The 23165-nt window shown below is 40.5% G+C and overlaps 1 protein-coding gene across 1 annotated transcript in view; it reads left to right on the forward strand.

Annotated features, from left to right (window-relative positions):
- The window catches only part of itfg1 (integrin alpha FG-GAP repeat containing 1), a gene marked incomplete in the record, with an annotated part of 142570 nt that overhangs the window by 90802 nt on the left and 28603 nt on the right, over positions 1–23165 (forward strand). Inside the window, 2 exon segments of the mRNA XM_062419747.1 lie at positions 12768–12811; positions 14932–15010. Of these exon segments, the coding sequence (XP_062275731.1) occupies positions 12768–12811; positions 14932–15010 (123 nt within the window).

Below are 23165 nucleotides of genomic sequence, written 5' to 3' on the forward strand. Positions count from 1 at the left end.
GCTGTAAGAAACAACGATGCACAAAGTGGTTGCTGGGCCGACAGATGGATGGATGATTACTTCTGAGGAGGGAGGAGATGGGAGAAATCATAAACTCCAAAATTAGAAAGAGGGATAAAATGGTGGGTGATGAGGAGGAGGGAGGTGGTGGGGGTATCTCTGCACAAGCATCTCATGGTGTGTGTGTGTGTGTGTGTGTGTGTGTGTGTGTGTGTGTGTGTGTGTGTGTGTGTGTGTGTGTGTGTGTGTGTGTGTGTGTGTGTGTGTGTGTGTGTGTGTGTGTGTGTGTGTGTGTGTGTGTGTGTGTGTGTGTGTAGGAGATGAAGAGAGAGACTGACAGGCAGAACTGTACGAGTTGATTAGCTTCCTGCTCACTTATTAGGATGCAGATTAGCTGCATTGAGAAACATCTGGGAGCTTTTCTCAGGCCCACATACTCCTCTCCTCCCCTCTCATCTCTTCTCCCTCTCTCTTTTTTCCCATCATCCCATCTTTTCTCATCTTTTCCTCTCCTCTAACCCTCTCCAGCCACTGTTTTTTTTTTATCTCATGTTCTGCCCTCACACTGCCTTCACTCCTCTTCTGTTTCCCTTCAACAAATGTGCTTCCTATCCTCGTGCTTCCTCTCCGCCTCCTTCAGTCTGTCAGTCAGAGCTGTCTTTTATTCCCTCTTTTTCGTTTCATTCAAATGACAACAAGGAGATTTACATGAAGTCTTTCAGTGTGGCTCTGTTGTCCGGAGGAGTATTTGACTGGAGGCTGGCATGAATACTTTTCCTCTGTCTCCTGCAGCACACAAAGAGGGGTGAGTGGGAGTGTCTGCTCCCATGTTTGCAAAAACAGCATCCTGCCTCAGCTTATGTTGATAGCTGAAGTCATAATTGCTGTGCCTATAAATATGATTCCAAGAAAATGGTACAGTACAGTAAATCACATATTACAGTCATTCTATGCATCTTACAGGGAGAAGTGATTCATATTTCTTGCTTAGTCTACTTTTCCCTCCTCTAGAATATTAGAGATTGTATCTTTCACCTCCTAAAAGTCAGGATCATTCAGTTTCCACCTTTTGCACACAATATTGATAGGAGTTTGTGGGCCAGAGAGCTAACCTTTCTACCTTTCTACCATTTATTTTATCATCTATATGCAGATTCTGACTAAAAATGAGAAAAGCAAATCAGTGGAAGGTGGTTTTCGTATAACATGACTCTAATATGATGCTTGTGGTGTCTCTATTTATGTCTCTGTTCATTTTAGTGTAAATAACATGGCATATGTACCTTTAGCACCACCAGTAGCGGGGAGGCCTCTATGACTCTATCCTCAGAAGAAGCCAGCCTAAATCAATTTAAACTTTGATCAAGTTCAATTTTATTAGCGTGGACCACATCCGCTGAGAATTGAGGTATCCCGAAGACAGACCAATTAGCAAATTATTGGTAGTGGTTTATAAGATGAAAACAACAAGCAGCACCTAATTTGAATTAGACTTGGGCATTATATTTGATTTATGGCTCAGAAGGCTAATCCAATCACCTGCTAATTAATTTTGCTCTGCAGCCATCGACAGTACTCCTAACCCAAGCGAACGTCCCACAAAGCCTTGCCAAGCTACAGTAAGTGATTTTGGGCCAGCTTTCTGACGCTAACATTTGACCTTATGAATCAATGCTGGTGGGCCAGGGTCCAATTGTTTACAAGGGGAAATAAGACAGTGTTGTCAATGCTGAACGTGTACGACTTCATCATCATTTTGAGATTTAAAAACTCTGGGCATTCTTTCTTTTTTGCCGTTTGGTTTCTATATACAGTGCGTTTTAAGATATCTTGGTAATTCCAGTGACTACCAATCTTGCAATCCATTTGTCATACCTTATTGTAGATTTTATTATCAATATATGAAGCACTCACTCACTGAAATTCCCAATCTCCTTCCCTCCCTGTTGTCTTTTGTCAATGCAGTATGTGACAAATGTATCCCAAAATTGAATCTGCAAGTACTTTGTTTGGTTATTTGTTGTTTTGTTTTTTTGTCAAAATAGTTTTTGGCCTATATTAGATAGATAGTTATTTTAGATAGTAGACAGGAAGCAGGGGAAAGAGAAAGTACCCTGGCCCGAATCAAACTAGGGATGTTGGATTTATACGGTATAACCAGCAAGATGCCCAACTACCATGATTTTAATGCTACTGAAGCAAGAACCTACAGTGGCCACAAAACTGAATATAAATGAAAAACATGAATACATTTGGTGTGTCCATTCTGGGCTACTGTAGAAACATGGAGGTGCAACATGGTGGGGTCAGTGGAAGGGGACCCTCCCTTATGTGGATATAAAAGGCTCATTCTAAGGTAACGACAACACAATGATTCTTATTTTTAGGTGATTTTACACTAGTTAAAACATACTTGTAAATATTATATTCCATTTCTGCCAAGTCCATTCTGCCAGATGCCCCTAAATTCTACGCACTACACCTTTAACTGTCAGATATCTAAGTCACAGAAGTTGACCGTTAGGAAAGGAGAAGTGTTATTCTTAATTTTAAGAAACTCAGAAACCTTGTACCCCCCTGTTCCAAAACCAGTCTGAATGAAGGAAACATGCTTTGTCTAGACTCCAATTGGCCTACGAGAGGGTGTTCCACTTTATTCTAATTGATATAGCTAGTTAACGTGGTGGTCACATTGTATTTTAGTGTTCATCTGAAAGTGAAGCATAGTGAAAGTCACTGCCAGCTGTTCAGGGACAGTGAGCATACAACACACTATAATGATGTTACCCAAAATGAACACCGAGCAGGGAAAGCTCCCTCTGGGACTTGAATCCCCCACGGCGGTGCAGTGCCTTGTCTTACTTAAACGTCGACCAGACAAGGCAGTAGCTATTAAAGTATGTCTACTGAAGGCAAAGAGGGTTATTTTTTTTACTTTTCAGTCTGGCACTCATGAGGCAGCCAGTTTTAAAGGCATTTTGTTAAGTGACAACCCTTCCATTAAATGTCCCTTTTTATTGCACAGCCAGTAAAATCCCAAATGGTTTATGCTATATAGGCTTTTATTTACCAGACAGATAAGCAGAAAATCCATAAATGCATCCACATACATGCACACATACACATGCAGTACATACATGCCATATGTAGCATTACTGTGTACTAACGTAGATTACTAAGCTATGAGCAGGTGGTCATGTGTGTAGTCGCTATTGCTATTTAAGACCAGATGTCAGCTCACTGTCTGTCACAGTGTCCATTTGTGTCCATGTGTTATGCCGATGCATGTCTGTAAGCAGCCCTGCAGTCAGCAAAAGCACCCTGAGGACAATGGGAAGTGATGAGCATCTCAGAACAAATGATGCTCAGCTGTCAGATCGTTATGTTTGTGTGTCAGTGTGTTTTCATGTACAGTGTGTGTGTGTTTGTGTGTGTGTGTGTGTGTATGTCTGCTTGGATCTCGTTGATTCGTGCTTGTAGCCACTAGCCGCTGACACAGCATGTCATGTTCCCCCATCAAAGTCTGCTCGTTGCATTTTGCTCCCAGTGTGTATGCGGTTGTGTGCGCATGTGACGTCATCTGACCTGACAGCTCAGGACGTGTGCATTTGGTTACCATAGCTCCCTGTAGTTTCTTTTTATAGAGTGCCAATGAGCATGCAATTACAGGTGAGGCGCCAACCAGATAAAGCAACCTCTCTGCCACAAAGCAAACACATGTCAAATAGAGAGTAGAGGTTAACAAAGGCCATTCAGCTAGTAAGTCCTCCAAATGAAATGACCACATAGGTCATGTGTACCATGCACTCCAGAACGACCCATTGGAGCATAATACACCGCTATCTAAAAAACGTTACAAATCACTGTTAAAAAGTTATGATGGTTAATGGTGTGACAGTGGTTACGGTTAAGGTCTGCTTAGGTTTAGGCACAAAAACTACTTGGTTAGGGTTAGGAAAAGATTTTGAGTTTGGGTAAAAATCTTCACTAGAAATGTGGATACCACTTCCTTAAAGTTAGGCAACCTTCATCATCATGGCAGACACCACAGCGAACAGTGTGACCTGCTGCTAAGTCCACTTTTTGCCATATACCTAACTATCTAGCCACCCTTCCAACCCGTCTCCTCCAAATCAGGAAGTCAATTTATATTAACATTATATGAACTGCGTTACTTTATGAACTGCGTTACTTCCCCAGTCCTAATTATTACAGCTGCTGGAAGGTGTCTATCACCCAGCCGCAACTATAGGTCATTGTTGACCACTGAATTTAAGTATAGTATTGTTTTTCTTGGGAGGCCAGTCTCCTATTGCTATGAGAGTGTGGGATGCACATCTGTTGTGACATCTATGAATTTTGAATGAACAATTTGGTGCTGAAAATCTAATTTTGGCATCTACTATTACATAAAAAGCAACAGAAGTAACAGAAATGAATTTACCATGAAATTACCTCTCTGCGCTACGTGGACCATATTGCTGTGTTTATTCCGGATGATGAAAAAGCAGTCAGAGACCATATATGTTGCAAACTATACAATTTTCACAGTGCAGTGTTTGTAGCAAGCATTTGAAGGTCTTTAAATGAGCGATTAGACTTATTTGGAATTTCATTATGAGCTGGAAAGTTTTAGATTGTTTTGTATGAAAGAAATGTTTGGGGTGTGCTTAAATGCATTTAGTTATGAGGTCTGTCACTTCTGTTAAATGAAAATCAGTGAAGACTGAATATTACTTTGGTCTGACTTACTGTTCATTAATTGAGATGGGTACCCATGTAGAGCATAGATGTCAGTTGGTGGTTTTAAATACACACTCTAAGTCAATTCAGTTCATGGTCTACAAACCAGCTGGAAGAAGCACAAATCAAATTCAGATTGTATTTTCTGCAAAATGTCAAGCTTTTGCCTGATATTCATTAGAAAGTCAGATGAAAATATTACTTGTGCTTGTGGGTGAATGCTTAAATTTACAGTTACCAGCTCATTCATATTTAATGTGAGTGTGCAGACACACACACACACACACACACACACACACACACACACACACACACACACACACACACACACACTCCTGGCACTGCACCAAACAACTTCAGCTGTCAGTAAATGAAAAGTCTATGATATATAAACTGAGACAGAGACTTACACATTAAATGAGTTCATTTCTGAAGCAAATTTATGGGCCAGAGATAAATGGGAAAATAGAAGTGATAATGACACAAAAGCTCACCACACCAATGCCTTCTTAGTGGTGAGAAATGACCTGATTTACAGCGTTCTAAACCACAAACTGTGAGAATTTATTATAAACAGAGAGCCCCCCCCCCCCCTCCCCTTATCCTCAATTACAGTAGACTCCTGTATATTACAAGTGATGCATTTCCAATCCAAAGTCTCTAGTGTTTCTCCTCCATCACGTCACATATAAAACTAACAGGCAGCTCTTGAAAGCTGTCGCTGAAATGCAGCATGGTCTGACATACACATATTGATCAGCAAAGTCAGATTGTAGAACTTGAGCTCTGCTTCTCATTAAGCCAGCTATAAAGAGTGAGCTGTGTTACCTTCAACCATTTCTTCCCCCACCGGCCAGCATCCATCGCATTATTAAAATCCAGGGCTTTGACCTCATCTGATTTAAATACCACAGGACAAGATGCTAAGACACTTCCCCTGACATCTACGGTTGTTAGTTTCTTCCTCAGAAAACAAGCTCCCCTCACAAATTGTTGCTGGCCGGTGCATGTTTTTTAAAACTGTCTGAATTAGAAAAACAGCGGCTAATTAAGATGCACTAGTTAAGCGCAACTAGCATAGTACAGTTAATCCGTTCTTTGGGGACGGGAGTGTCTCAGCGAGAGATCAACACACTGTCTGTGTATTCAGCAGTGTTTGAAAACCACACAGCTGAATGCACATGGGAGCTGGCCCAATTGGCCCAGTTCAGATTTTGTGCTTGTAAATAGACATAAAGCAGTTCAATCCAATAAACTAGTGCAGTCCAGCAAACTATACCTACCTGATCAAGAAGCCCAGTGTGGATACTAAAGAGAGTCTCCATGCTTGTAAATCACTGGATTTATACAGTATGAAGTACTCTGTGCTTAGAGGGAATGTGTCCCTCTTGAGATATTAAATGTTTTCCACCCAAGAAATCGGTTTGTGACTGTAAACTAAGTGTGACATTAGTTCCCTTAACTGAATCTTTACTATAATTTTAATATCCATTTTATGTTTACTCATGTATACAGGCAGCTTAAACCTATTTCTGTCCTGCAGTTACGCTGTATGTGAGGTATTTATGTTCAAGGAGACTGCCTATTATCCAATAACATACTTCAGACCACAGTGGGCTAAACCAAAAAAAACCCACACACATCCACACACACTATTCATGAAACTCTGCCCACTGACTGGCTCGTTGTCACAATGATTGAAACGCGCACACACGCGGACCCACACAGAGTAGGCAGACCAGTTCATCCTCCACTTGATTAGGTTAGTCCTGCGAAGGAGCTGCCATCAGTCTTAATATTACACTAGAAAATAGCCTAGCTCAGTCCCAGAGAGGCTGTAAGTCGTATTGCGTGTGCGTGCGTGTGCGTGCGCGTGTGTGCGTGAGAGAGGCTATTGTATCGAAAAGAGATGAAATCTGTTCCCCACAGGATATGTGAGAGCTATTCCAGGGTTCTTGTTTGGCCATGGAGAAGCTGTTATGTACATGTTACATGACAACCAGGGATTGAAGCAGGGAGAACAAAAGCGGCCTCACAGAAGAAACACTAGTTTTGAGCTTCTTCTCTCTCATAAGTGTAGTGACAGGCTTGCCTTACAGACACACACTCTCACACACACACACACACACACACGAATACCCAGCCTATTTCCTGGAGCGATAGTGTGCCCATTTAGTTGTGAAGGACTTCTGCACTCGAGCAGTTTATGCCGCTTCTCTTTCTATCTTTTTTCTGTCTTTGCATCAGTGAATTCATGTCATGAAATTCTTAATGTAGCATGTGTGCATCCCCTCTCACTGATTAAATTGACAAATTGTGAAAGATACTGTACATTCAACAGTTTCCAATTCTTGTGTAAAGATGTGTCAATGAATGTGGAAGGGTTTTTGAATTTCAGGGTGTTTCACATTTGACAGAGAGTAAATAAAAATAAAAATAAAAGACAAAGGGAGTTTGGCATAAGACAAGGTTGCTCTAACAGTGTTATTTCCATGAGGTGCCAAGTGCAATTTAGCTTTATTACATCCACACCAGGAGTTAAAATTTTTCCATCACCAAAACACAGCTTGCTGCGCACATCAATACCTCTCTAATGTGTCCACTTATATTGACAGTAAACATCTTGATTCACTTGTGTCTCAGTTAGCGAGAATCCAAAAAATCAACTCCTAACATAAATATGTGTTTGTATTCAAACTGTCATTGTTTGTACCTCTTTTGTACCATAGAGATTTCATTTAGCTAACCTTTTTTTTTTAATCAGGCAGTCTCATTGAGATTAAGATCTGTTTTCTAAGAGAGACCTGAGAACGAAAAAACATTCAGAAGACAATCAGCAGGCAGAGACAACACAACTAAACAATAAATGAGGAAACTTAAGAAAGTTTTAAAATCTCCAAGTGGAATGTAGGACTCACATTTGAGGGCAGTTTATCGTTTGTTTCTTTTAAAAGGTGCATTGTACCTGAAACCAGTTGTGCCAACATTAGTGCATACATGAGGTGAAGTAGTTACTGGATTATAGTGTATTTACTATAGCTTCTATAGTACTATAGTCCAGATGTAGGGATTCCTCTGGGAAATGCATATTTACACATTTCAGTAACCTTAATTAACCTGTTAGCCACACAGGTATGAGAGAAAACTGCTGGAGTGAAAATAGAGAGAGAAAAACAGTTTCTATACATACATACATTTCATTAGCGCGGCTCTGCAGGGGAGGAGAATCCATAGTTCGGGGTGTGTGCGGTGAGTCAATGGTGTTGTGGCTTTGAGGCCCGCTACAGTCTTTGTTTTTTGTTTCATGTTTTCTTACCAGGTAATCCCAAATGATACTGACTTCAAACAAATGACAGTCTAATCCCCCGGCGTCATTGATTTACAGTGTTACTGACAATGCAGCCTGACCCCCAAACAGCATGGAACTCAAACAAGTGATGAATAATCCCATCCCTATGATGTATTGATCAACTGTGTCCTTCACAGACGACTTTGGTCTAAAGCGTGTGATGTGTTGACCTGGTGTTTGCTCTGAGTTGATGAGCAGTATAATTACATGAGCCATTTCTGGTCATTTTGATGCACAAGATCAGGCTTTTTACCAGCACCCCTAAGGCCTCCAATCTTCTCATAGCCAAAAAACAAAAAAATACAGTATATTTTCTCTTTCGAAATAAACACATCGTCCACCAATGAGTATGTTTGCATGTCCCACTCATGAACCTTATTCTGCATTGGATCTTACTTGGGATATGATTTTTACATGGAACACATGTTTTTCAGCTCCTTTCATCCATGACTAATATTACCCATGTTTCTGATCCACCTACTCTTCCTTCTCCATATATCAGACTCAGTCATTTCTTACCTGACAGGTACAGATAATACCAGTGTCAGACTGTCACTTGACCACCTGACCTTTTTTATATTGTTTTTTTTTTAGTCAGCCCTTAGTGGGCCTTTAAAATGATACACATACACTCATTACCAAACTGTTTTGTGTGCTAATTACAAGACTCATTAGACTGCAATTAAGACTGCAATTTAGCAGGGTCATTTTAAGGCAAAGGTTAGGTAGTTGGGGCATTCCTTGGGCCTTTCTAATTCATTTCAGAGACCCAATTTATTTGTCACTTGTTTTGTAGGCCCATAGTTCACCATAGTAAGAAACATACTCAAAACTAGAACTGGTATATATACATAATACCTACATATTATAATTCTGACAGGTAAATCCAGTCAATGAATGTAGTTAGTAAAACTATAAAAGTGAAAGTAGGGATGTTACAAGTCAGATCAGGGTCAATCCAGATGTTTAGATGGATAGATATAGGTTATATACAGCCAGATCTATTACTGCTCCAATAATCTCAGCTGTCAAAAATTCACTGGAATTACAAAGTATTGTAAGCAAGTGTATCGTTGATTGTTTTAATTAATGATATCACAGTGAGTATCCATAAAAAGGTGACACAGAGTCACTTTGAATTTGGAAATGGGTCATTTTGTGTCTATTTCAGTGGCATTTTCAAGGTAACCCCACCTGCTGTTATTCATCGGAAACTGCAGATATGTTTTATTCATGCTGGGGCTGAAAAGAGTTAATCTAAATCTCATCCACGCCTTGCTGCCACAACACATCCAACTGAAACTCCTCTATCTAAACACAAAATATTATAGCACACAATGTGACATATTGCAAAACCAAAGGAAAGATGTTATGCAGGTCATGTTTCTATTTACAGAGCTATTCGTCTTTGCTATTTTTAATATACGTTTACTTTGTGCCTCGTGCTCGTAATACTTATATCTCAGTAACTCCAGAAATGGCAGACCGTCTAGGAGGTAGGGCTTTCAAAATTGGCCAAAAATGACAGTCATTTAGAAGAAAACAGTTTCAAACCATGCAAAGGTCTATTTTTGTGCAAACCAATACAACAAGTGACATATCTACATGTATAGGTATATTTATTTGAACATAAACATGTCAACATGATCTACATACCTACACATTACAAAATAAACAATAGTTGATATGTTATTTAATAGCCTAATGTTTATACAGGTTAGGTAATATTCATACTGGTTACCAAAATCCAAAGTATTTCCAAATGGGGCGTACATATGATTCTCTTTGTGGCTGAGTTGGGTTGTGAACTCTCTGCCATCGTTACCACACGGTTGTTGTTGAATTATTGGCTTGTTTCAGCTTCACCGACATCATGTCCTAAATATGACCACAACCAGAATACGATTCAGAAATGTATACATATACCGCATATATTGCTGATGACCAAACATGGAACCGAACTTGAAGTTGAATGCAACTAGAACTACATCATTAAGCTACATCATTTTAAGGTATGAAAACATCAAAGGTATGAAAACATCAAAGCCCTTCGGATAGAAACGTCCCTGAGTTTTAGAGATCCAGCTGAACTCATTTTAGAGATTACAGAGTGTTGTCACATTCATTTGCACAATGAGAGAATACTTTAAGTTTAACACCCTCATCACACACAATAAAGGCCACCTTGTCACTGTGTCTTCATTTATATCCAACAAATCTAATCAGAGAAATCATTAAATGATGGATGGTGTGTGTGTGTGTGTGTGTGTGTGTGTGTGTGTGTGTGTGTGTGTGTGTGTGTGTGTGTGTGTGTGTGTGTGTGTGTGTGTGTGTGTGTGTGTGTGTGTGTGTGTGTGTGTGTATATAAAGGTTTTCCCATAATGCCTGTGCCGCTATGAAATATGCTTTGAAAATTATGTTTAATGACAACAAAACGAGGGCCTTGATTAGACATTAAAGTATTTTTCCCGGCAAATCAATTTTCCCACTGAAACCTGTGTGTCAAGGATGTTGAGTAGCAGCTGATGTATAATGTGGTCAGTTAGGGTCAAGAAACATGTATTTGTCTTTGATGGGAGCGCCATCTGAATTCCACTTCAGGCCCATACTTAATACGCCTGTGAACTTCAAAGCAGCAAATTTGCCTTTGCCACACGTACGCTATTTCTTTTCCAATCAAAGCTTCTTTTTTATATTAAATCCCCTTGTTTATTCCCACAAAGTGACACCTCTTCACCACAGAGAGGGATTGGAGTACAGGGAAATGGTGCAATGCAGTCCTCTACCCAAGACCACTGCTGCATTACCATACAATGTAATTGTTCATGCTTTGTATTGATGATGCAGCACTAGCTGTCATCTTATTGTCAAGTCCAGTATACATAAAACATCTGCTGAGCTACAGGTGAGACTCACTTTAATGGGGAAAGTAGTATAAATACAGCCTGTAAGTATTTGGACAAGTCTCACCGTAAAATTTGAGCAGGTTTAACCCTCACATACTGTTCATATTCTGACTCATACTTAGTCTCTACATCTATTCATATTCATAAATTCCCCCATCAGTCATTAATACATGTTTGATTAATCCTTAATGAAGCTGCCAGAGTGTATTCTATTTATTTTTGGGGAAAAAGACATGCATAAATATGAAGAATTCATTGATTTTGTATTTTTTTTTCAATAAACAGGTCAAATGTTTACTAAAAAAAATGTACAAAAAAAGATGCATTTTATTTCCATTTTTGTATATTCTGTTTCACAATAGGAAAAGTCCAGCTAAAAAAATTTGACCCTGAACAGTATGTATGAGTTAATCAGTACAGCAGAAATTGGTGGGAGATATCGCCCATAGTGTCCAGAGTGCACTAGAGTAAAAGTCAGGGGATTACCACTGTCATTAGGCGTCATTGTCACAGAAATCCATGAAATAATTGAGATATTTCAGTCTGGACCAAAGTGGTGGACCGACCAACCCTAGAGGTCTTGTATAAGTATAATGTCTCACAAGTCATACAACGTAGAGAAAATCTAAGATTTATATGATTGGAACAGCTCTCTTCACTTTACAAGGTAATCAAGTAGAGAAAAATACACTAGTGTTAAAAAAACAAAGAGTGGGTTGTGTGTTTGTGTGATTTGACACATTTGTAGAAAGAGAAGCATATTTGTTCTGAGACAAACACTGTCGGGTGTAGAATGCCCTTTAGACCCACCGTGTTGCAGCATTCCCTAATAGCTAGCATTTGTTAAGGCTTAATGGCGTGCTGCACAATTTATAAATATTCTAAACAGTGTGAAAGAATGAAGAGAGTGAATGGAGACCTGCAGGACAAAAAAATTGCAGACATGAAAGAACAAATGAAAGATGTAACAGAGAAAATAATGCAGTTTTTAATGGATATTTGTTCCGATGGGTAATTGAGGCTATGTGTACAATACGCAGTATGTTTGTGGTGAGTTAATGACGAACAAGCAAATATTAAGTCATCGTTCATCATTCATCCAGGGACACTGTGATGTTTTCTCTGAATAGGTGCATTGAGTTTGGCTGCAGACCTTATTAACGGAGTATCAGGGCTTCAGCGTGACTCCATCAGGCAAATCAAGGCAACCCAGACGCAGGACCCTATTAGTATGCTAATAAAGTCACTCCTTTAATGACTGATTAGCAATTCAGTTAATTTTGTCCTGGCTCAGCTTGCACACAAATAAGTGAAGTACTCTCTAAGCATGCACACATACATGCACACGCAGTTTTAATAGTTTTTGGGTTTTTTTTATGTTTCTCATTGCTGGCGGTTTATTTATAACCCTCCCTCTATTCTTTCCCTCCTTGACTTTACACCTAGCACACCCAAATGATAATTAAATCGTTTGATGTATAATGTGAATGCGAGGAATGTTTTAACGTAATATAAATTCGATTTTGTTTTGTTTCTATTTTAAGCCACAGTGGAGCTTTTGTGAGTCTTTTTGTGTGTGTGCAAAGTTTCTTTCTCAGTGTGAAATGAGTTCGACTCGCTTGACGTTTGATACATGTTGATGCAGCGGGCCCTCAGGGCTCGGCAACAGTATACCATCACAGATGTTGACACTCGGAGTGTGTTATTGTGTTGGGCACGAAACACATGCTGAATAACATGTCTAACTGTGGCATCTCCGTCTTTCTCAGTGCTCAGCGGCCTCTGCTCCAACGACTGTCCGGACGACGTCAAGGTGAGAAATCTGTCTTTGTTTGTCCGCTTTTCTAATGATTTTGTAAAAAACCCTCTTTGTGGTCAAATGATTTCTTATCTGTTTGAGCACCGAGCAGTCTGACCAGGTGTTTCTGGCTGTACTGTCAGTCTACCTGTCGCACTTATCTCTCCATGCATACATCTTTATCTTCCACTGTACACAGCAATATTTCAGCAGAAAGACAGAAATGGGTTGAAATATCATCGCTGCTGTCCAAACTAGACGTACTCGGGGGGATTAGAGAAGGGGATTTGAATAGGTGATGTGTTTTTGAGCTCTAGGGCCGTATAAGCACCTCTTTACATGCAAAGAACCTATCTTACCGCAGCTTGAGAAAGAGTGCAACAAATGGAAACAGCTCCAATAAATGGTTTGTTTTTATGCGATAAACCTCCACCTGCTCGTACCCCTCCTCCCAACCTTTCCTTCACATGGAGACCACTTAAAGACAACCATATAACAAGCCAGTAGCCCTACCATGATGTAGGTGATGTCATATTCAGTGATTAATCAGTGTGAAGGTCTTTGAATACAGGGACAGATAAACGCCAGGTGCTTTATTTTCATTTTCAGTCCTTGCAAATGTTCTTAAGGATGTTTTGTTTGTTGCTCGTCATGTTCAGGGACACTGTGACAGTGAGGGGCTCTGCTCAGGCTGAGCTGTGCAAATCATTTTATAACTGCAAGGTACACATCCCAAGTTTACCCCTCATTCTGTCATCCTGTGAGGAGGCATCCAAGGCTTCAGGCCTGCGATGGTCTAACAAGGCCAGACGATGCTGATCAGCTCTATGCATAACAGGTCAAGTTCAGCTTTTCAACAGCGATCCTGACTTGTTCTTTAGCTCCATTACTGGCTCTGGAATTCAGTAGAGTTTAGTTTAGTCATGAAACTCTTTCACAGATGCAGATCATTTACAACTTAAAACAATAAAATGAATCTACTTGTGCTTTAGAGAGCATTTTCTAGCATCAAATCAGCACAGTGAAAGCCCCAAAACTATTAAAACCCCACCACTAAATAAAGCAATTATAATTCCTTACAGTGCCTCCAAACTGAAAGCTATTAGCCACATTACAGAATAAGTTTTTCAAGCTCTTAAAATATAAAGCATTCTTTGAGTTAAGTGTCGCCGCCAATTTATGCAGCAGTTCAATTATAAACTGCAATTATTTATCCCAAAGAGCAAATGTCTGATCATGTGTAGACCAAGGAACCTGATAGATAGAAATAAAGCGGCCAATAGCGTCGCTCCTTACACAGCCTTTCAGCAGCGGAAAGCCCCTTTGCAAAGCACATCAGCTCTGACATCAACAAGAAGCTTGCTGGTAGGAGTTGTTTTGGTTTTCCGTCTGTCTCCTCTTCCACCCGTTTGTTGTCTAACCCGAAAGATATGATGAATGCAGTAGACGAGTGGAGCTCGCGGCTGTTTCTGCTCCTCTCCTCTCCCATCCATCACCTCCTCTATCTTTTCACTTCACTCTCTCTCTCTCTCTCTCTCTATCTCGCTCCTCTTCTTCTTAGTCACACCTCTCTTCCTCTTGTCTTTTGTCTCAGCCCACCAGTCTGCTCCTTGTGTGGTTTTCTCATCTCTCTCTCGTTTTCCATTTCTGTTATTTTTTTCCCCACCTCATTTCTATTCCTCTCTCACCCGATCGCTTAGCGTCACAGTATGAAGGCCCGAGTCTCTCTCGCACTGTGGGCCACTGTGTACGTCTGTGTAACAGGGCTCCTGATTAGCTGATGTAAAGCGAAGGACAGCTCGACAGATCTCTTCATTAGTTGTCATCCTTTTCGTAATGAAGAGATAAGACAGCGCTGTGCATCCGCCCACACACACAGGCGCACAAACACACAGCCGTCACACTCATTTATGCCCTGTCAGATTGGAGCCAGCTACATCAGACGTTTGCTATGTCATCTAGTGGAAATAAAAACTGAGAAATCGCTTAAGGTCACCGCGGTGACAAAATGCCTGCGTGTCTTTCTGCTTTCATGTGTGTCTCTCCCGTCCTCTTTCGTCCTCGCTGACAGACAAAAACTTTTTACTTTAATTTGTCTCTGCATCTGTGTGTGTGTGTGTTTTTTTTCTTCACAGCCTTTTGGTGTTAATCAGCCAGGTCCTTATGTCATGTACACCACAGTGGACTCCAACGGCTACATGAAAAACGCCTCAGGTCAGTACTTTCTTCTTCTTTTTTTCTCGTCTCCTTCCATCTTAGCTTTCACTGCTGATGCTAAACCACCCAGTTCACTGATCGAGTAGCTGAAGAGACATTTATTTTTGTAAAAATGTCACTGCCTGAGCATTTATACCATGTCAGGTTTATTAATAACTTAACCTCCTCACAATGACAGCTGTCCTTAGTCTGGGCAGAACACCGCAGGGTTCGTCTCAGAGGATTTTGGGGGGAAAATAGAGAAGAAAGCGAGGGCTATATTGATTTCTTTTTCTTTTTTTCTTTTTCTTTTTTGTTAAAGAGAAAGTAGCCTTCATGCCCTCAAAGACAAAGACTGAAGCAGAAAGGGCAGCTGAAGAAAAAGAAAAGTCCCAAAGACTGCTGCTGTAACTGAAAGGAGAATAAATCAGTTTGATAAGGCTGTAATCCTCGCCCCATGATGCTACTGCAGTTGGTGCTTCGCTCACACTTCTTCTATCAATGGTTGGAGGTTATTATAGATCCTATGAGATGCTCAATTACTTTGTTTTTCTAGTATGTCTATAAAAGCTGTTTGGACTATAACAGGGCCTTCCTTACAAATCTATAGTTTGTAAAATACTGTAAACAGGAAACAAATTGATATTACCCTCTTCAGGATTCCACTTTAAAAGTTTTTCAGCACTATCAATCAAACATTGACCTGTAAGCACTTTCTGCGGGATACAATTTCCTCATAGTTTTTGCGAGGATATAGCAGAAAAATACAGAAAACACTGGGGGCCGTCTTCTCTGAACTGTAATACTTAGTAAACTGTAGCTTCTTCTTTTCTTTTTTTTTAAAAAGCTAAATCCCTTTTTCTAGAAAGAACCGGTCCCTTCTTTGTAATTTGAAATGCCATACCATATTTGCTGCTTCACCTGCAGCCAGCTTTATGGCTTTTTTTTGCGAGTTCACAGGGATGACGAGGACGAGGATGATGATTATGCATGAAACGGGGTTGTGTGGGGTTTAATCAAGAGAGCGAGGGGTGAATTTCTGTTGCTCATTGACTTGCTTGTCTGTGTTGTTTTGTTTTTTTTTCATGAATTTTCAATCTCAAGCTGCTCCACTTCATGTATTCACACAGGGCTCCTCCTTCTGTTGTTGTTGTTAACCAGTACTGTTAACATCTGGCTGTGTTCTGTACTTTTGGGAATACACGAGGCATCACACACCGTAGGTAGGAGGCGCTGGTCATTAAAACGATGACAGCCTTCTCACATTGTAAATTATGAGTAGCCTCTTATTAATGCCAGTTGAAAACCTCGTGACTTTAGCTGTATTGATTATTGCGTGGTGACCTATAGCGTCTCCTGCAGCCCTGTGGCAGATGAAAGCGTGCACCACGTAAGACGACAGCCTGATAAGGATAGATAGATGCGTACTGTAGGTAGAGAGTGATGGCTAGATGGATGGATACAGCAATGAGATGAGGCATTGAGGACAATATTGCTGCACTGTATTAGCTACAGTTAACCTAGTTGATGTTACATTGTGGGAAGGACATAGTGCCGGATGAGGACAAGATGCACTGACAGCCTGGGGTCACAGATATATATAGTCTGTCTGTGTGTGTGTGTGTGTGTGTGTGTGTGTGTGTGTGTGTGTGTGTGTGTGTGTGTGTGTGTGTGTGTGTGTGTGTGTGTGTGTGTGTGTGTGTGTGTGTGTGTGTGTGTGTGTGTGGCATAATCCCACATTGTCAGATTTCACTGTTACGTTTTGTCCGCTGGCACAGTTTGAGTATATACATATTTAAAGAATGAGTTGACAGACTGCAGTCTATTATCATTATTATTTCACCACCATTAAACAGCTATAGGCTCCTGGCTATAAAACGGCGCTAAAACTTAATCTTCCAATGGCCGCTGGTATTTTCAGTTTGATGATATTTCAATTCGCTGCACTGCGTCTGAGCTCAAAACGCTGAGTGGAAATAAATATTAACACAGGCCACTATGTATTAAGTTGTTTTTAAAGGGTGACGAGATCCTGTAGTTTCATTCCCTCTCCGCACACTCCACTGGTTCAAAATATGCAGTTAAATGGGTATACTGAGCTACAGTGGAGAGCAGAGGGGGTAGAGAGGAGGAGGAGGAGGAGGAGGAGGAAGGGGGGGAAGGGGGGTTAGGGGGCTCTCACCACCTGCACCCACGCCCACTGCAGAGAGGATGGAGAAGGACGCAGAATTCCACTGAAATCGGAGGTGATGATTGTTTTGAAGTGAGACCCTGCAAAAGCCAGTCCTAACTACAAGAAATGAAGTTTATTACATGAAATATTGTCGGTTCAAAATAAGCATCTATTTATGAAGGGAATTAGTTTACACTCATAAAAGAAGTTGTGTGCTCCTGACCCTTTTTAACAAGAATTGGCAGTTGCAGTAAAATAGTAATTTCACCACTCTCATTCATTAAGACTGGGTATTATAATGAACCAAAATCAACTTGATTTAATTATGCAGTTAGAAATGCTGTTCAGGTACTGTTAAAGCATGAAGGTGGTACTCCTCGGTGTTTGACTATCTGAGAAGAGAAACTAATGATATTCAATAGAGCTGAAATAATTAGTTGATTTAATCAATTCGTTTTTTAAAGCACAAATGCCCAAAGTTCACAGATTCCAGGTTCTGATATGTGAGAATTTGCTGCTTTTCTCTGCTTTGTAAATGGAATATCTTGAGTTTTTGGACTGTTAGTCATACAAAACAAGTCATTTTAAGATGTTAACTTGATTCGTGAGGAACATTTCTAAACATTTTGTAGACTATACAGTACCAGTCAAAAGTTTGGACACACTTTCAGATTAATACATAATCAAAAATCATCTGTATCCTTCAATATTCAGTATCTCTCAATTAAGTGCCCGAATTAGGCATGTTTACTGCTTGATATGGCATTTAGATATGGTATGTCAAGGGAAAAAGGCTGGGCTAAACAGCAAATCATAAATAATGCAACAGTTATGTAATGAACCCCAAGCAGACTGTTTCATTAAAGGTGGATGTGTTGCTCTGGAAAACAAATTACTGGTGATTTGCTTAACTAATTTTTCACGAAAATGGAAAACTGCTGCTTTTTAAGAGGTGAAATGAAGCAGGATGGGGAGCAGTAATGGGGTTCCAAACTCATGTAACTGTGAAGTCCTGTTCCTGTGAACCTTTGGCACAGGTCAACCGTATATCCTGTAACTCCAAGGGTAGAAATTTCAGATAAAAAAAGACAACAACTTAATCTTTTGATGATGGGACCCTGGCTTTCACCTCGATCCAGTTCAGTGGTCTAGTTCATGTGAAGAGCAGATGGTCTTGACATTTTGTCCACTCAGCCAGTACATCTCTTTTTGGGAAAAAGTCTCTGGATGCCCAGACAGTGCCGTGATGTTCCTGGTTTGGAATTCTCAATAAGCAGCATTAGTTAACATTAGAATATCCCGGAATATGAAAGTCGGCCCCTTCATAACTCCACTTTTCCAGTGTGTGTTTGACTGGAGTGCACGGAGAGAAGAGGAGAGCAAGAGTAGCCAAAGGCTTTGCCGGCACAACTCCCCAGACCCCTCATTTAACAGCAGCAAAGTGCTGCCAGGGAGCAGGCTGCCTGTGTGTGTCTGTGTTGTGTGTGTGTGTGTGTGTGTGTGTGGGGGGGGGGTGATTTAAAGTGTATTTATTCTGTAGCTTGTAGCTCGGGGAACAGCTAGCGAGACTGCCAGAGATGAGCAATGATGGGGCACACATAAACACACTCACTCACTCACACACACACACACACACACACAAACACACACACACACACACACACACACACACACACACACACACACACACACACACACACACCCACGATGTCTGGGCCTCTCCACTGGGGCCCAACGATCTTCACTTACCCTTCACCCTCCTGAAAGGGAAAGAGAGAGAAGTGGAAAGAAGAGATTGTAATATGCTGAGAGATGGAGACACACTGTATGAATGGAGTTACTGTAAGAAAAGAGGAAAGAAGGAAGGAAAAGAGAGAAAAGAGGAATGGGGGGAGTGATTAAATGATGTCAGATGGAAATAACAGAAAGAGAGATGAAGGGTAAATATTAGGAGAGTGGGCCAGAAGAGATCAGGAGCAGGTAGAAGTAGAGTCATCATAGTCCGGTGACATATATGAGACACACACACACACACACACACACACACACACACACATGCATATAGAGGACATACCTACACATGTATTTGTGTATGTAAACTTTCACATATTCCTCATTGTGTGTGTGTCTACATGTGTGCTGCATACTCTGACATCTATCTCTTCATGACCTTGTGTGTGTGTGTGTGTGTGTGTGTGTGTGTGTGTGTGTGTGTGTGTGTGTGTGTGTGTGTGTGTGTGTGTGTGTGTGTGTGTGTGTGTGTGTGTGTGTGTGTGTGTGTGTGTGTGTGTGTGTGTGTGTGTGTGTGTGTGTACATGCGTAGCAGACAGCGGTGCACCGTGCCCCTTACTAAGCAGATTGGATGGATGAGCATGGGCTGTGATTCCGACAACACCACACCTCATTATCAACTAACTCCTGCTGAGACAGAGAGAGAGAGGATGAGGGAGACAGGTGGGGTGTAGGAGATGAATAGTTGAACTTATTCATTAACCATCCTGTTTATTCCTATCTCTCTCTTTCTCTCTCTCTATCTCTATCTCTCTCTCTCGCTCTCTCGCTATGGACACTCACAGAGACGCTGAGCAGGAAAAACACTGCAGTGTGTTTCCCTCTCTTGTGTCCCAGCTCACACACAGTCATCCAGAACCATTTATCTTGAGTTGGGAAAAAGTGTCGACAAGTAACATGTAATATTCAGTGGAAATAGTTCGGTTATAGTTAACAATCAAGAGGACAAGAAAGGCTATTGATTTTGTTATCACTGCCTTGAGTGTTCCACAATCAGGAGTGGTGACAAGGCAGAGTAATTACCTAATTTAGGGTCTAATGCCATAGTGGTTTCTTTTTGGCTTTCTTTTTCCCCAGTCAAAGCTGACATGAATCTTAAAACCAGAGACATAATTTAGCATTTTTTAAAGGAGACATATAATGCACATTTCCATGTTTATATTTATATTAAGGGACAATATTCTGGTATATCTTTAAATTATTTACAGTTCAAATAAACTGCGGATTTATCTCGGTAGCTCAGGAGGCTACATAATCCATTTCTCTTTTTCTTCTTCTTTACTTGAAATGGAAACTTCTCACATACATGTTCAAGCCTGAATCCATGCTATGTGAATGGACAGTGTGAACAACCCCACAGAACACCCTTAGAAACAAAGGCTACCAGTGGATGACCATTTTGGGGCATGCACGAACAATCTGATGTCATCACAATGGGGAGGTAGAGGTAATTTTGGAAAAAGCAGTGTGTGGGCAGGTTGCAGCTGGATTTTGACTTGCAGAGAGCCTTTTTTACACATGTTCACCTCATGTTTTAGACCTTTGAACATATTTAACATAGACGTCTGACGTAACAGTATAACAATAAATGAATATCACAAAAAGCTAAATATGACCCCTATAAGTATATAGTGAAAATGGTTTAATCCAAAGATTGCGTGAGGCTGAAAAGAAAGAATTTATTGTATGTGCAATTTTTTTACTAATGTTTCGTCATTTTGGGAACAGTTTTAGGTTCAACAAGATATTGTCCAAATGTCACCAAATTGAATATGCATGTCTAATTAGCTCGCCAGTTTTGCCAAACATATTTCACTGCTCAAGTGCTCTTTGCTGCCAGATTGCAGCATGTATGGTTATGAGTTGCGTCAGCTGCTCGGACCCCAGTAGACCTTCCCTGCAGGTGTAGCTCATTCATTTTCTATTTCAACTGAACTGCTACCTGAAGTCAAACAAATGTATCTGCTTGGATTCCAATTTACCAACTAATAGAAACTGTATCACTATAGAAAACAGTGTTTGATAGATTGATTGATTTCCTTTTTAGAGCTTAAAATATTTAGAAGTTCAAGAAATTAAGTGTAGTTTGTCAACATTTTAGAGAGTTTATTTTAATTCAATACATAATTTCCCCATACACTTAGATGAATATCCAGCTATTGTCATTGCCAACAGCCTGTCATTACATTAGCTTCTTTGAGGCCAACACATTTGGCTGTTAGTACTACCAGCCTGCAAATTGAAATAGAATGAATAACATTGTAAAGCTAACATGCATAAAGAGAGAATGGTAACGACTCTGGGCAGTTAGAGGTGTCCAGACGGGGCCGCGTGTGTCTACGGTGCCAAAGATTATTGTGCACAGATAGAGAACAGAGAAGGAAAGATAAGAGAGGGAGGACATCTGAGGGAGAAGTGACTGGGAGAGGGAGGCAGAAAAGAGTGAGTGCTCGTTGGGAGGAGAATCATAACAGGCCCAGATCAATGTGAAACTCTCTGCAGACTGTCCAATTAGGCTAATGAGTTCAGTGGATTAGCAATGCCTCACTCACACATAGCGCACACACTCATTGTACATCCATACACAACCTTTAAAAAAAACAAACCTCTGCAGCACCTCATCCACAAGCATATTTGTCATGTCTGAACATTTGAGACATTTAGGAGATTCAAAACAACTTGGATGCAAATTTAAAATGGAGTGTTAAAATTAGTGTACGCGATGAATCAGTGTTGACCTGCATGTTCACCTGAAGCCAATCATGTTGCTTTTTGCTGCATCATGCTGATGACTCAAGCTGTTTCTTAAAGGCCAGCCTATCGCACTTGATGTCAGGCTGATTTGTGCCACAGAATTTGGCCCCCCCCAGTTCTAAGAAACTTCATCAGGTCAACACAGAGCTTTACCCTTTTCTCAAAGCATTTTTATCACACTGTATATGGAGGATAGGCTTGAAACACACAGGGAGACATTCAGGATATGGGAGTAAGAGAATAGAGTAGGTGGAATAGAGAAATGAAAAAGGTTGGAAGGGGAGAAAATGAAAGGGTGCAGAGGACAGGAGCTGAAAGCACAGAGTGGAGATTTTCAGAGAGGGAAAAAGGAGTGGAGAGAAAATGAGTGTGGAACAAAAGAGAAAAATAGGCGATGGGAGGTGAAGTGCACAGAGATCAGAAGAGAGGAAAAGGAGAGGTAAAGGAAATATTGGAGTGGAAGGGGGGAAAAAATGAGTGGAAAGGTAGCCCTCCACTGAGAGAGGGAGAATTACTATTGATCTGGCTTACCATGCTTTTTCTCTTCGTTGTTTTTCTACTCATCTTTTTTGTCCTCCGCATCCCTCCTCCAGCCCTCCTCTCACTCTTATCTGTCTCTTTCCTCTCTCCCTTCTGGCTCCGTAATATCTCTCCTCTGCAGCCAGTTTATAGATGTCATAAATTGTAAAGAGACTGTTTAGTTTTTTTAATATGTCACCATTGTTGCGTGCCTGCATGTTGGTCTCTAAACAGAAATGCTGGTTTGTGTCTTGATAGCGCGATGTACCTCATTCCCCAGTTTATCCACAGTAATTCTTATCACAGACATAAACATGAATCATAAGAAGTTAAAAACGTATCCAGCTGTAAGTTTGGCCTATGATTCATTCTCCTCAATTCCCTCGCTGGATGAGGAACATTGAAAGGGACTGCTGCTTTCACTCTGGCTTATTTCTCCTATTTTATGCTGACTGATATTTGGATACCAGTGGATACCATATGTATAGTAAAGGCAGCTATTTGTTTTATAATTGTGAAAGTCTTGAATGTTACCATCTTGTATGGCTCAGACTTTACTTCTACCATTCTTGCAATACCCAGTTATCATTGCAGGTATTTGGGGAAACATACTTTATTGAAAAGGGTTTTTCCTAGATTTTCTTTTTTTTTTTTTTTAGATAAAGGTGACAGAGACTGGAGAATGTGTGTGATGCAACGTACACAGTTTGTGAGAGCAATCACCTTCAGAGTGTCATGCACTTAACTGAAAAAAAACATATAATTTTTATGCCAAGATGGAACAAAAATATGAAATATAAAGGTTTGCGAAAGTAATGAAAGTATTGATTTTTTTAATGCCTGGGGTGATATGCTTATTTCCCAATTAAATACTATCATGATACTTGGGTGCTCAATTCTCGAGATAAGATATTCCTTTATGAGTCCCACAGTGAG

This window comes from Scomber scombrus, chromosome 1, assembly GCF_963691925.1.
Source record: "Scomber scombrus chromosome 1, fScoSco1.1, whole genome shotgun sequence".
NCBI lineage: Eukaryota > Metazoa > Chordata > Actinopteri > Scombriformes > Scombridae > Scomber > Scomber scombrus.